This window comes from Dermacentor variabilis, chromosome 4, assembly GCF_050947875.1.
Source record: "Dermacentor variabilis isolate Ectoservices chromosome 4, ASM5094787v1, whole genome shotgun sequence".
Classification (NCBI taxonomy): domain Eukaryota; kingdom Metazoa; phylum Arthropoda; class Arachnida; order Ixodida; family Ixodidae; genus Dermacentor; species Dermacentor variabilis.
Window position 1 is genome coordinate 28990552 of NC_134571.1, and position 14973 is coordinate 29005524.

General features: G+C 48.8%; 1 protein-coding gene across 3 annotated transcripts in view; it reads left to right on the plus strand.

Annotated features, from left to right (window-relative positions):
• LOC142578851 (uncharacterized) overlaps positions 1–14973 on the plus strand; it is a 215706-nt gene that overhangs the window by 69830 nt on the left and 130903 nt on the right. Inside the window, exon 3 of one of the 3 annotated variants that reach the window (XM_075688485.1) lies at positions 10720–10819. The exons of the other annotated variants lie outside the window; for them this stretch is intronic. Within the exon in view, the coding sequence (XP_075544600.1) occupies positions 10720–10819 (100 nt within the window). The remainder of the gene's footprint in view (positions 1–10719; positions 10820–14973) is intronic. 3 annotated transcript variants of the gene reach the window in all.

Below are 14973 nucleotides of genomic sequence, written 5' to 3' on the forward strand. Positions count from 1 at the left end.
ACCTCGCACGACACCGACGCAAAATATCAAAGCTTTGCGTTCATTACTGTACGTAACTTCTGGTCTGGTCGGCACTTCCGCGCGCAGTCGTCCGCCGCCCCTTGGTTGACCTGCCGCGTGTCGACCGGGCTCGGGATGTTGGGGCGAGGGAACTGTGGCGGGGCGTCCCTCCTCTGTGCCGCCGATGACCTCCCCCGCGGCAAGGTCGTTGTGCCGCCGCCGCCGCCGCCGCGTGCTCGCGCTACTGCCCCGCTCCTGTTGCGAGGCGCGCGGCGGCGAAAGGCCGTGCTGCGTGTTCGTTCTCCGCTGCCCGGAGGCGTCTCGGTTTCGAGCGTTTGAAAGTTTGTGTAACGGTAGAGAACGTTATACAATGACAAAGTACACGCTTTTGGGACACACCCCGCGTTTGCTTCCGCGCTGCTCATCCTGACCAGCTCGTCTCGCCGAAGGGTGTGTCTTAATTCACCACTGCGAGACTCGCCTTGGCTTTGAATGTCCTTGCACTATGCAAGTCCATTGTCAGATACACCGATCTCGACTACTCACAGGTAGCTGCCTACGAGTGAGAGGACACGAATGCGTAAGGGGCCTTACAGAGAACGGGTTGGCTTTATCGAGCGTAGGTATCTGGATCGATCGGCAACGGGCATTCGGGATATCGGTCGGCCGTGGTCAATTCGCAGCCATAATTGGTGAAGCTTGAGATAGATACACTGACCTGGAGCAAATTTAGCGTTTGGCAAATGCGGTTGTAGTCGGACCTCGCATGTGCGAATGACGGTGTATGCACATCGCGGTATGGTCGTAGCCGAGATCCGTGCACGGCAGCGTTGTGCCCGGTAATCATTTTCGACGTCGCACTTCAGGACAACGCCTATCGCGGCTATAGTTGCCTGAGCGTGGTAGGTGAACGAGCAGGCGGGTGCGTTGCGCGGCGAACGAACGCGCGGCTGTTCGAAGCATATTCGAGGGAGGAGCCTTCAGTGGTAGCGAAGAGTCGTTACTCTCGCATGCGTGCGTGGGCGAGTCGCTAGACCCCTGGCCGCAGTCGGACGGGCGCTGACCGCTGGCTCTCGCGTGTGGTGCGCAGGTCGGCCGACCGACCCACGTGTCGTTGTGGCTATTCCGTGTATCGATACTGGATCACCACGACACGTCTCGGTGAGGGCTTTGCGGCGCGCATAGTGACCGTCGTAAGCTGCTGTCCTATACCTATGGCTTCTTTGCTCCCCTATAGATGACCGGTTGGACGATCTGTTGTATTTTCTGACAGGGCAGCTCGACCCACGTGTGATGTTTATATAAAATGAAGATCTTGCTGGTCGCAGTGTTGAGGGAATCGGAACCTTTATGTTTATTTTCTTGCTCGAGTTGACGGCATGGTCTTTTATGGGAACATCCCGCAATTCCATTTGCGACTCTGTACGGATTCAGGCAAGGTGTGCGAGCGAATAGGTGCGATACGTTAGAAGACGGAGAGTTACCTATGCAAGTTGGCTGTGAAACGGGGGGCTGTGGGGCAGGGGTAGAGGATGGTGAAGCAGGACTCGCGGGAACACTCCTGGCATGTTCAGCTACTTCCGTTTCGTCAGCCTTCATTGCGAGCTGAAGGAAAGGAAGATAGACAAGAAGGATCTCTCTCTCTCTCTTCGTATAACGCTTCCACGATGCCGATTGGCTGTCACGATGAGGAACCTGGAAATGGGCACAACTCATTTGAACGATATGCCTGAACTAAAGAGCCGCAACTATCAGCGACACACCACAGGGAGAGGTCTATTCTGATTGCGAGTACCGAGATCCCTGTGAGCGCAGTTTTTGTAAGCAATTCTCGATAATCCTTCTTTTACCAGTCCAATCTTTGGCTCATCCAGTCATATTGCGAACGTGTCCTCGAGGGATAACATAAATGGACTAGGGATGGGGTCGTGTGACAGTATGGCAACACTAATATAATTTCGTGAACGTTTATTGGAAAAGAATGAAAAGAACCTGACTAACACCTTCTCCTAAGATGAAAAGGAGTGTTGTCCTTTTGAAACTGTAAGACACAAAACAAACATTTGTCGCTGCCCTGACGGAGACAAGTCCTCTTGTTCTACTCTGGTTTTATTTATTTATTTATTTATTTACTTATTTATTTATTTATGTATGTATGTATGTATGTATGTATGTATGTATGTATGTATGTATGTATGTATGTATGTATGTATGTATGTATGTATGTATGTATGTATTCATGCATTCATTCATTCATTCATACCTCAAACACCCCATTCGGGTATTTACATGAGGGGTGGGCAAATGTAGGTCAGATGTTCAACGAATGCCTTGACCGATAAATGACTGGAGTGGTGCACCGCTTCAGCAGGCAGATGATTCCAGTCTTTCGCTGTTTTAATGAAGAATGAGTGGTGGTGCGAGCTGGAGGGGGATAAACAGCCTTTGAATGGCTATGACGGGATCAGGTGCGATGTGCAGGCTTGATGTCGGTCTGGTGAAGGAGCTAGTGATAAAACTTGTAAAAGAGACGCAGTCTTGCTGTTTTGCGGCGGTGCTCGAGGGTTGGAAGGTTCATAGATGATTTAAATTTAGTGTCACTAGTGTGATAAGAGTAGTCAGAGTGAATGAACGTCGCTGCACGATTCTGTATGGATTCCAGTGCTGTTGCCAGGTTAGATTGGTATGGGTCTCACACTGAGCATGCGTATTCCAGTTTGGGTCGAACAAATGATAAATATGCAAGTAGTTCTACTGAAGGTGGAACAAGACGTAGGTTACGGCGCAGGTAGCATAGCACACGATTGGCGTCATTGTTAATGCTGCAAATGTGTGTGGACCAACCGAGCTTACTGGACAAGTTAATACCTAAGTACTTACAAGAAGTCACAGCACATATTTCAGAACCGGCGAGAACGTAATTAGCTGAAATAAATGATTGGCGATGGTGGAAAGTAAGGGGCGACGTGTTCTTTTTTTTTTTTTTTTTTTGACGTTGAGGGACATTAGCCAATTATTACACCGGGTTTCAGTGGCGACGGACTGGAGAGCAAGAGAATCAGCGTCGTTAGTAATAGGACGATATATTACGCAATCATCAGCAAATAAACGTGTTTTCAAAGAACAACCTCTCGGTAAGTCGTTAATGTATATTAAGAAGAGTAGTGGTCCCAGGACAGTGCCTTGCGGCACGCCGGAGATATCGGGTGATAATTTAGACGAGCATTGGTTAGCGTAAACGAACTATTGACGGTTAGTCAGAAAGTTGCGCACCCATTGGAGAACACAAGGGTTAAGATTAAGACACGTTAGTTTTACGGATTTACGAAGAGCCGCTCATGAGGAGCCTTGTCGAAAGCCTTTTGGAAATCTAGGAAGAGGGCATCTGTGGGGTCGTTTTGATCAAGGTGTGAGCTGATGCCATTAACGAAGAGAGCTAGTTAAGTTGGACGGTAATTGGACGGTAATTGTGGCACGATGACGATGATCCTTTTTTTTTATATACTGGAATTATGTTACCTATTTTCCAGTCTTGCGGCACCACTCCAGATTGCTGAAAGATATGACACAAAAATACACTAGAGATGTGCGCAGTGTTTTTAAGCGTTTTGGAATTCATTTGTTCCATCGATGCCGGCCGAAGATGTTAATTTGAGGGATTCTATTAGTTTGGTGATACCGTATGCCTCAAGTGTTATGGCTGGCATGGTTGGGTGGTTAAGGTAAGGACAGTCTGGGAGGTCAGCGTCAGGTTCAGGAGTGAACACAGAAGAGGAGACAGAGTTTAGTACTTCAGATGCTTTATGGTCAGAAACACGGTTATTGTCGTCGTCATATAGTAATGGTTTACGGTTATTTGGGTTAATGTATTTCCAGAATTGTTTGGGATTGTTTTGCAGCATGCTAGGGAGTGTTGTTGAGTAAAAGGTTCGTTTAGCTGTTGCGGCCAAAGAATCAAACGCCTTTTCACTGGTGTAATATGTTTTGTAGGTAGGAGCGGTATCGAAATGTTTGGCTTTGCGAAATAATCATTTCATATTATTGTTTAGTCATTTTAATGTGTTGTTGAACCATGGAGACAAAGGTAGCTCGGTTAAGGCGATAGTTGGCATGTAAGTCTCAGTGAGTTCGATCATTTTATTTTTAAGAAGCGTCCAGTTGGCGCCTACTGTATGCTTCGGGATATCTATAATATACCAGCTATAAAGCTCGGTTAGTGCATTGTTAATACTGATGCCAATTGAGGCACCTTTATCGTAAAGTGTTATTTTCTTTTTGTTTTTTGCTCTGAGGTATTTGCCAGGATAATTCTGCATGCAGTACCGAGTGACCACTTAGTTCTGGTAGATGTGTTACAGAAGAAACACTGTCGGGATGGCATGTTAAGATAAGTTCGATTATGTTAGAGCGCTGTTCGTTTTTTCGCGTTGGGTATACTAGTTTCGTCAAACCAAAGGTGAGGCAAGTGTTAAGAAAATTACATTCGAGGTTATTCTTAGACAGCGTTATGGCTGGTTCGGGCCATGTTATACCAGGAAAGTTAGTCACCTAAGAGGAGTAGTTTCGCATGACTAAATGACGTCGTAACAGATTGCGGTGCCTCGTGGAAGTTAATAGTGAAGGAAGCATCTGGGACGATAGCATACACCAATAATTATTTGTACGTACGAATAACTGCACAATACGAATTAAATTTCTAGAGGTGAAGTGATATCGATAATCGAGCAACAGCGGCTGCGATGGGCAGCTATCAGAACACCTCCCCCAAGTTCTCACCAAAACACGCATTGGTTGCGCTGTAGCTCCATTGCCCTGCCTCCTAACAGACGCCTCCAGCGTTTAGCGTCGCGGGCCAGCGCTCGGAACAGCATACTGCGATCGTCTGCTCTCCCGCCACTTTCGATGCGAAGTCGCGGCCGGTTCAGTTTCATTCGAATACGAAGCACGGCATCGCCGGCAATAGAACAGGCAACCTGATCGATGCCGCGCGTCTGGCTCATAGGGGGCGCCTGCAGCAATTCCCGCGACCTAGGTTTCTGCGAATTTCCTCCACTCCGCGACCTGATCGGCCGAAGGCCTTGAATAGCATACGGTGCGCCTACTTTCTCCTTTCCCCTCGCCTGTTTCATAACGAAAGACCGGCGGCTTTGCCGTGCGTATATGCCAACTGCTGGTTAATTGCTGATCAGCGACGAGTAAACACAGAAGGGAGTTTCCGTTGCAAGAAATAGCGACGGACGTCACACTGGGAAAGCGACGGTTGAACAAAGCCAAAGAGGCCGTTCCGATGTTTGCTCGCGTGCGCTTATGTTTACGAAAAATTGAGGCGCTCCGTGCATCATCGTCGACGTATATTGTTGTGAAGCGTGTTTAACTTACGTTGGGTCATTTGTCGGCTCTAGCGTCTCACAGCCATTCCTGATATGAACGCCATAATGGATTACTTTGTTTTTTTTGTATGTGTGCGTGTGCGTCTGAATCTCGCTTTGCGGAAGTATTTGCATTCCAGACTCAGCGGTACGCGGTCCCTGAAGCCAGCACTCGAAACCTTATTCAAGTCTGCTGGTTTACTGGGCAGATTTCAGCACCCTATACGGCTGACTTGAATTAATCACTCGAAAGGCGCGCCTTGATTGCATTCGACAATGCGCATCTTTTGGCCCATGGAAGCGTTTGCTGTTTTGAAAGTCGGCAGTGTCAACGCTTCGTAGGCCAGTTCCTGTGAATATGGAAGCAAGCTTTGAGTGCATAATAGATCATCAGTGAGATCGCCGCACGGCGACCGTTGAACGGTACTAGGTCAGCTTTTAATAAATAAAGAGCCCTATTGACAATGTTTCACTATCTTCCGTATAAAAAATGAGGCCTGAGTGTTGACATGTTAGGTGTTTCGGTGTAGAAACGTATGTAGCACTGCTCATGAAAAAAAGAAAACTTTTTCAGCACTTTTAGTGATCTAGCTCCTTCCCTATTACGATTTGTTTTTGAAGTACATGCTAGCCGTAGAAATTCGCCTAATTAGGTAACGGTTGAACAGAACCGAATGAACTTTGCTACTTTTACTTGAAGAAAAATTAAGTTAATTTGTAAGAATTGATTTAGCCCTTATAGTCAATAAAAGGAAAGAACGGTAAAGTTTAAATGTCTTAACACTGGAAGCTTACGATACGTCACTGTGCAGAAAGGCATGTAACCAACCACCTTATAGGCTTAAGGCGGACAAAATGTCTTAAAATAAAGTTTCCACATATTTGATAACCTGGCTAGGTGTTGCACAAAAGTTGCAAAATATCTGTTTGATGTCTCTTTACGTTATCGGCTATGCGGTGTTGTAAACATCAGTTATTTTTTCTTGATTTTCTTTCCTACCCTGGTAAAGCATTTGATTATGTGAATAAGAACTTTGATTTCATCACTTATTAGAATTATGACTGTTTTGAGTGTGAAATGCTGTTCAGGCTACCTCAGCTGCTGCCGAATGCGAGTGTTTATGCATTTGTCGTATATTTGAACGGAACTGTGGAATAGTTGCTGAGTTAAAGTAGCCCCTTCAAGGAGTGTTGGCATAACGTTCCTGATTTGTCAGCTTTTATTTGTTGTGTCAAAATAAACGTCTAAGTCTCCTAAACCCTATAAAAATTACTGTCGAGCGTGAGAGTGCCCTAAATAATTTAATGTGATGCTTGTTTATAATAATGAGTTTAGCGTTTTTGGCACTCACGATGTAGATTCGTCATGACGTCATGATACATTGACTAGCTCCTGCAACCGCTGCCGCTTCCACACTCAGCCCAAGAAAACAGGCGCAGCACTCTTGTTTATTGTGAGCAACTTCATATCTAGACCTACTGCTGCACGACGTCAGGGAAGTTGGCTTCGTCACGACGATGCCAGGTTCCGCTTTTAGAGACGAATTTTAATGTGAAATGAGAATATGTTTGTACTTGCCAAGTGCCCTCATTTTCTTGCGAGAAGCAAGTGGTAGAGTTGCTACAAAGCTGAGAATATATCTCCGCTTCGGATTCAACTGTGAGACACCTTCGGCAAGGCGCGTCTGTTTGTTCGTTGGTGCCGTATTACGGTACGGTAAGTGTGGCATACAGTACGGTATTACCATTCCTTACCAACTTACCGCGATGACCGAAGACGCTTCGGCTGCGTGTGCTGCTCGATGCGTACGGTAATGTGATAACGATGATAGCGGCTAACATTGTGGCTTTGCAGAATACAATTACTATGTGCTCAGTGCGAGATATTCATTGTGGCGAATATTGCAGACTTTTAGCCTGTCCGCTATTCCGGCAAACGGGGGCGATTTGGGCAGAATAGCATAATTGTGAACATGATTACGCCGCTATCGAAAATTTGCACCTCCAGCTAAGCAGAATGTTGCAATTGGCTCTCTCTCTCTCTCTCTCTCTCTCTCTCTCTCTCTCTCTCTGTGTGTGTGTGTGTGTGTGTGTGTGTGTGTGTGTGTGTGTGTGTGTGTGTGTGTGTGTGTGTGTGTGTGTGTGTGTGTGTGTGAGCTTTGCACCACTAGCTGGCGCCACCAATTTGGCCGCTCACGTTTACGCCCCCGCTCAACCGGCAAACCGCCCCGCGCTTGCCGGAATGCCGGACCCACTAAAATTCTCTACTAGAAAGCTTTAGCTTGTTCATACACACATTATTCTTTACGGAAGTGCCCGGCTATGGCAAACGTAGACGCCAGTCACAAAGCCGGTAGCGACATCTTGCGACCCTTCGTCCTACAACACGTGAAACCTTGTCGTATTACATAGGTGCTCTTGTCTAAGCAATATGTAAAAAATTGATTGATTGTTGTAAGTTGTACTGCTGCCGACACTTTACACCAGCAGACAAGTAGAATTAGTTACTGCAATAAAAACTCTGCGTCCCCTCTAAGTAAGCTCTGCACCCTAGATGGCACCACCAACCTCAAAGTACTTTTTATGGCACTTTTTATTTTATGTTTTTCTTCTATATGGTTTCCGCTTTTTTAATACTCTTTTTTTTTCTCTCATTTGGCCTGGCTATATTACTCACCTGTTATGAAGGGTACGAGCACAAGTTCAGTTTAGTTCAGCCCATGTTTACCTTCCGGTTAGAAGGGCTGTCATTCGTGCTGCCACTTCGTCGCGCCGTAGCAGGCTAGCTAAAGTTAACTCGTGCATTGGTGCTATCATGGTGAAAAACGCACGCGAGACGTGGCCATGCACGGCGTGGACTTTGTGGCCGACGCCAGGTTCTCAATGCTTTGGCTTGGTGCGGCTCGGCTCGCAAAACACGGTGCAAGCCGAGCCTTACCGACTCCTTACCGTCTCGTATGCCCTACAGAAAGTATTTCCGTACGGTAAAGTACGCGCATGCACAGTCCTCCACCGGTACGGTATTACTGCAATTACCGTTCGGTAACTTGGCACTGCTAAAACTAGGGTCTTTTAGCGGTGCTACGGAAAGTACAGTATACGGTACGGTAAGTGCGTAATACCGTACCGGTCGAGGACTGCGCATGCGCGAACTTTACCGTACGGAATGACTTTCCGTACGGCATACTAGACGGTAAGGAGTCGGTAAGGCTCGGCCACGGGCTCGGCTAGCACCGTGTGTCGCGAGCCGAACTGCACCAAGCCAAAACAGTGAGAAGCTGATGTTGGCCACAGAGTCCACGTCTCGCGTGCTTTTTTTTACCATGATAATACCAAGGCAAGAGGTTACTTTAAACCATCTTCTGCGGATCGACGAAGTGGCAACAAGTGAACAGTGGCATAAAAAAAAAACAGGTAGGTGGCGCCATCTAGTGATGCAGAGATTACTTAGAGGGGACGCAGAGTTTTTATTGCAGTAACTAACCATATTCTACTTATCTGCTGCTGTAAATTGTCAGCAGCGGTGCAATTTACAAGAAACAAACCCCCTTTTTTATGTATTGATTAGATAAGAACACTTATGTAACAAACGTTTTCACGTGTTGCAGGAAGAAGTGTCACAAGATGTCGCTACCGGTTCTGTGACTGGCGTCTAAGTTTGCCGTCGCCGGGCCCTTCTGTAAATAATAATGCGTATATGGACAAGCTAAAGCTTTCTAGTATACGTCGAAATGAATATTTCGCGCTCAGCGCATAGTTATTGTATTCTGCAAAGCCCCAATGTTAGCCGCTATCATCATTATCACATTGCCGTACGCATCGAGCGGTACACGCCGCTAAAACGTTTTCGGTCATCGCGGTAAGTTAGTACGGAACGGTAATACCGTGCTTACCGTACCGTAATACGGCACTGCTAAAACTCTCTATGTTACTGCGCCGGATGAAAAAGACGTGGATAGGGCGCTTGTGAGCGAAGAGAAACGTGCGGAATGTGCGTATGTCACGAAATCAACAAAGAAGTATCGCGCCTGAATGCGAGCAAAGCCTGTTGCTCTCGTGCCGCAGAAGTGGGCGGAGAGCCGCACGTCGGAGGCGCGCGTGGAATGACGTCACCATGGCGTCACGCGGATGACGTCTTGGCGTGCGCGCGTTGTCGCCGCCGCTGCTCTAGGTCGCGCGGGCGCGCATGCGTGATCGGCTGTGTATACCGGAGCGCCACCTCTGTTCTCCTTCTCGCTTTCGGTTTTGCCTGTCTAGTTTCGGCTGATGTTGGGTCGCTGTCGTCTGCTGCTGCGGCGCGGCGGCGACGGGTTTTTCGCGAAAACGCGCGGTGAAGTCGAGTCGCGTGCAACTCTGCGGTGCTACGTCGTGGCTTTGCGCTTCGCAAGCGGCAGTGTCGATCTTCAACGCGCAGAGAATTTGGTGTCAGCAAATCGTGCGTCGAGTGGAAACGTTGGCGTCGCTTCCTATCAGGAAGAAACGTGTTAATTTGTGCATGTGCGTTGGTGTCGCCTTTCGTCTTTTCTTTTTCCTCGCGGGAAAGAAATCGCCCAGCTGGTCTCTGCGTGGTGTGCTGCAAGTTGTGACGGGTGGCAGTGACCTTGGATACGCGAGGACGGGTGACCGCGGAGTTCGACGACAGAGTCGCCGCTCTGCTGTGTACGCGTGCGCGGCTGCGGCGCGATAAGCAGCGCGGTCCTTCTCTCCGCTGCTTCACGCGCGTTTGTATTTTGCGCTCCCTTGCCTTCTCCCCTCGAGATTCTCTGAGGCCACCCGGTTGTGCGTGCCAGCAGTAGCGCCGGCCGCCGTCGGATACTGCCGGGGGAGCAAGCAGCAGTGTGGCGCGCGCTCGCCGTGTGGCGTCCAGTTTTCGGGAAGTCGTCATCGCCGGCGGTGACGTCGCTCAGCTCCCCGGTCGATGTTCTTTCTCTCCCCCTCGTCACGCCCGTCGCCTCTTCTCTGGAATATTCCCAGAGATCCACAGTTCGGGAGCGCGTGCGAGTGAGTGACAGCATTCGCTGCCTGGGCTTCCTTTAGCGTTGCCTCGTCTTCATCGGACAGTGGTTACTCGTCGCCCCCTCATTGTGCGAGACTCACTCCTGCCATTCTGTGCCCGGTTGTGCGTGACCCGTTTTTCAGCGTCGGCCGCCGGCGCGGCGGTCGTCTTGGTTTCGCCGGTGCCCGAGCGAGGGCGGTGGTGCTGTTGTGGTGTGTGTGCGCGCGTGTGTGTAACCGATCGGCGTCTCGGATTACGTCGCACAGCGCCGGCGCCATCATTTGTTGTTGTCGTCGGTGTTTACTTTCTTCGTAAGCGCTCCCAGCATTTTCGCCGACTGATGGTTTGCTGCAGTGTCTCGTCTGGTCAGCTGGCCTGTGACCATGGCCTGTAACGTGACGTCGTCCTGGGGATACAACCATTTTGACCCCTTGTGGAACAGCGGCGCATCCAGGTTTGCATACACACCTCAACTTTTCGGTCTTCATCACCTCACTAGCTGCCGTTTGTTCTTTTGTTTAGGTTTGAAGATTTGATTGTGTGGCCATCATGCGATGAAATGTGTCGCGCACTTGGTTGTCCGCCGCAATGTTGTCTTAACAGGGGAGGGACGGAGAGAGAGTCGGCAGGCGCAGAGACTAGAGCGTATTTCGCGACTCTTCCTGTAAGCGTGTCGAGTGCACGTGACTTGCGCGTGCTTCTACCTAGGGCAGACATAACTGGGTGATTGGACAGAACGCGACTGGTAGAATTGAACGAGACCCGGTGCGTTTCACTGGTGCCCCCCACGGATGTCACGCCTTTGAGTCTTTTCGATGGGCTTGCTTCAGAACGAGTGCGCGAACGGGAAAGAGACGACAGCATTTGTACGACGCATTTGTTCGTTCATGTTCGGCCGTGTGCTCTGGAGAAAGCTCCAGGTCGCGTGAGACGAGGCAGAGGTGATCTGCAAGATTTTTGCTTGTCAGCTGCGAACGTGTTTGCGTGCGTGTCGCTGTCGCGGTAACAGCTGCTATCGCAGCGTTTTGCGCGTGCGTGAGGTGTGGTGGTTCGTCGTCGCATGCGGAGAATAACCCGCCGCGCGTACTTCTCTGTGTTATCACTCCGGCTGTGTAGTTTGATGTCGAAGGACACCCCGCGGCGGTGACGTCTTGTTGTGCGCCCGAGGAGGCGGCGAGAAGTGTTTACGGCACTGCGCCAGCGCTGACGACGACAGATGCTGGCCGTGAGGGAGGGAGAAAAGTGTTGAGATTTCAGATAAAAAAAAAAAAAAAAAAAAAAAAAACTCCGAGGAACAGTCCGGGGCGCGGCTGCACTGTATATCTCCTGTGATATGCGCTATGTTAAACAGAGGCAATGAGGTGGAACAGCTGCTGTGGAAGAACAGAAAGGCTAATCACGCCGTCAACGCTCACCCATCCATTTTATAGATGAGGAAATTGTGGTACGTAGCTGGCTGTATACGGATTTCTTTATGTGATTTCTCGACGTAATATCTGTGTAAGTACGAATTTAGAAATAGCAGAACAGCATTAGTACTTCATTTTAATTCGTTGAGTCTGCGTTTGTGCAGCGAAGTGAAGGAATTGGGAAAAGGAAGCTTACGGAGGACTAAATCAAGCGAATCGTACTTGACTTTGTAATCGAATACACGAAGTAACGATCTTGAAGCAAACATTGAAGAGCGCGAAGAAAACGAGACGAAAGACGAGGAACACGAAAGACACAGACGAGAGCCGTGTTCGTGTATTTCCTGTTCCTCGTCTTTCGTCTAGTTTTCTTCGCACTGGTCAAAGTTTGCTTCAAGACCACGAACCAACTAACTCGCGCCAGAGTCTTACGAAGTAACGCTTTCTTTATGTTAATAGTTAACGTCTGTTTAGTATCGTGACAGATCGACAGGTAGCAGGGGCTACCTTATTAAGCTGTCATTATCATTACGCGTGTAGGCAGTTGGCAAATATGAGTGTAGCGTAGCGCATGTAACTGATTAAAGCGAACCACACTTGTTAACGCCGTTCGATCAACGCCACGCAAAGGGGCATCTCGCGAACTGTTATAGTTATTTACGCCGCCTGATGTGTTCACCCTGTTCATTAATAGAGAGTTATAGAGTAGGATCCAAATAGCTTTGCGGGTGTTAGCGTTGAGGAACGCCGGAGTGAAGAGATTTAGAATAGGGCTTTGGCGTTTGCGGATAGCGTCTTGCGCTCGCAGCGCCACTACGGCGTCAAAAGAAACTGTCATAAATATTAAAATAATATTTACCATTCTATGATAAGAAGAGTAATCTTACTTGCTTTCGCGTTTAATTGCCGTTTAGAGGTTACTCTATTAGCAGCAAGCAATTTGTTGTGCTAAGTATTGGGTGACCAAATTTAGGTGACTGCGCCGGCCAAGTTGATCCACAAGGGTTGGGCCTACGAGCCACGAAATCGACAATCGAATTCGGAATCAGCGGCGCCAAATCAATCAGTCTCCATTGCACACGTTAGTTCAGAGAAATCGATGACCGCAGTCACTTCTCCTAGCTTACGAACTTCACGCGTTACCACGAATCGAGCCCTGTTTGGTCCTACATAGGTTAGAACCGTCGCTGCGTGTATACGTGCTGTAACACTGCTGCGCAGTTAGCAAGTGCCACTATGCGCAATGGTGTTTTTCAAAGATGTGGAGCTATAGACCTTGACTGCTGCTTCTTGTGCGAGTTAGTAGTTCATACCTTGCGCATCGAATACGAGGACCGAGCAAGATACACGAAGATTCATACAGGAGCTCCCTATAGCAACTGACATTTTCACAGTTGTTTCGGGACACTTCAGTTGCTAGAGCGCTCCCGTATGTGCCTTTGTGTACCTCGCTCTGTCCTTGTCTTCCAAGCATACCAAGCGCAGCAGTAACCTAATGAGACAGTTCGCGCGCCCTATTAACATGTGCAGTTACGGTGTGGTGTGCCGTAACGTGGCATTTTTGAGAATCCGCAGGCAGCGTGGCACTCCGCAATTTGTGGAGCACTCTGAACGTAGCTAGTGAACGTAAATAGACATTTTGCTAGCAACGTGTGTGTGTGTTTATGGCTGAGAAAACGAAAAGCAAACTTCCTGTTTTTCCCATTCGTGCGGGCAAGTGCCAATGTGACAACCGTCTGTGCTTCCGACCCCGCTAAGGGCGCGGTGCTTTCGCCGATCTGGCATGTCTGTTCTGTGCTCATTTTCCGGGGCTAGGTATCATGCTTACTGTACACCTGTATCTACTGTTCAATATACTCCTTCCGGTGGAAGGGCGCGCCCGCGCATATTGGAACGTACGTACGTTCGCGTTATGTCATTCAGGAAGGCTGTGCGTGAAGATGCTGATCATAGAATGTGGCTATTTAAATACGATGAAATGGATCCTATGAACAAAGGTGATACGAAAAGAGACTCACAGCGCAGTAGAGTGCCACGACATTTAACTATTTAAGGAGGAGACATAAATACCCTGAAAGAAATGTTTATTTTTCGCCTAGATGTGGAAAATACGCCGAGGATAAGCACGTTCAACGAAAAGGAATATATATAAATACCAGGCCCTACACTGGAAGCGAGCTTCACTCGAAGCAACCTGTGGCTTCAATTGTAGCTTGCAGAAAGCTGTACGCAGAATCTGTCCTTTGACGGCGCACTTCCGCTCAGCGTTTACAGCAGATGCCTACCGAAGAGCGGCTTCGCATTGCACTGACACGGAACGCTTTGTGAGGAAAGCGTCAGCATTGAGGGCGTGTCTGATTTTCGCACAATCATTTAACGCGCACGTGACCGGCTAGTGGTACGTCTATTCTTTTCAGTCTCGCCTTGTCGTAGGCAGAGTCGCATGTAAGCTCAGTACAGTAGGCCGCATCGAGGCTGGGGCGTCGTGTTTGTTTTGTTGGCTAATTTCTCTTTCTTTGTTGACCACAAGTGTCACGACATGGAGAAAGAAAAAAAAATAGAAAATAGAGAGAGCGTTACGTCATGCAGCCAGCAAGCGAACGCTTCGGCAAGCCCATACGTTTGCTCAGTGGTGGCCCAACACGTGGCCTCTTGCCTCTAGATCGCGGAGCAAAAATGAGATTTGCTGAGGCATTCGGTTTCCAGTAGGTATGCCAGTATTTTTTATTCGGTGCGGGCTTGTTCAGCTGTTTTGTCGTGGCTCTGCCTGCAGAGCGGGAACAGTAAAACCAACAGCCCACTTCGACGTGCGATCACGTGTCGGGCCACCAGGTTTGGCTTCCATGGCATTGCGCGATGCTCCCTCCTAACGGTTTTCTTCCTTCATGCGTCACGAGTGCCTAGTCACTGACTGGCAGCTGCAGGACGGTAGCCTGAAGCCCTCCCCACTCTCTCCCCCGGTTACGGATACTTGCAAACGCGAGTTGCTCGCGTTTCGCTTTGATTTTTGTAGTAAGACTTAATAATTATAGTTACCGATGCGTCGACACTCTCCACCACACACAGGCACTTTTTCCGAGCTCACGGGCTAGCGACAGCCTTATCTGCACTCTTGTCAGCCTCGACCGCATTGTGCGGGCGTCCTGAGCGAACTGCGGCGGTGTGGGGGTCTCACTACCGCGGTCGCGGCTTCTTCCAT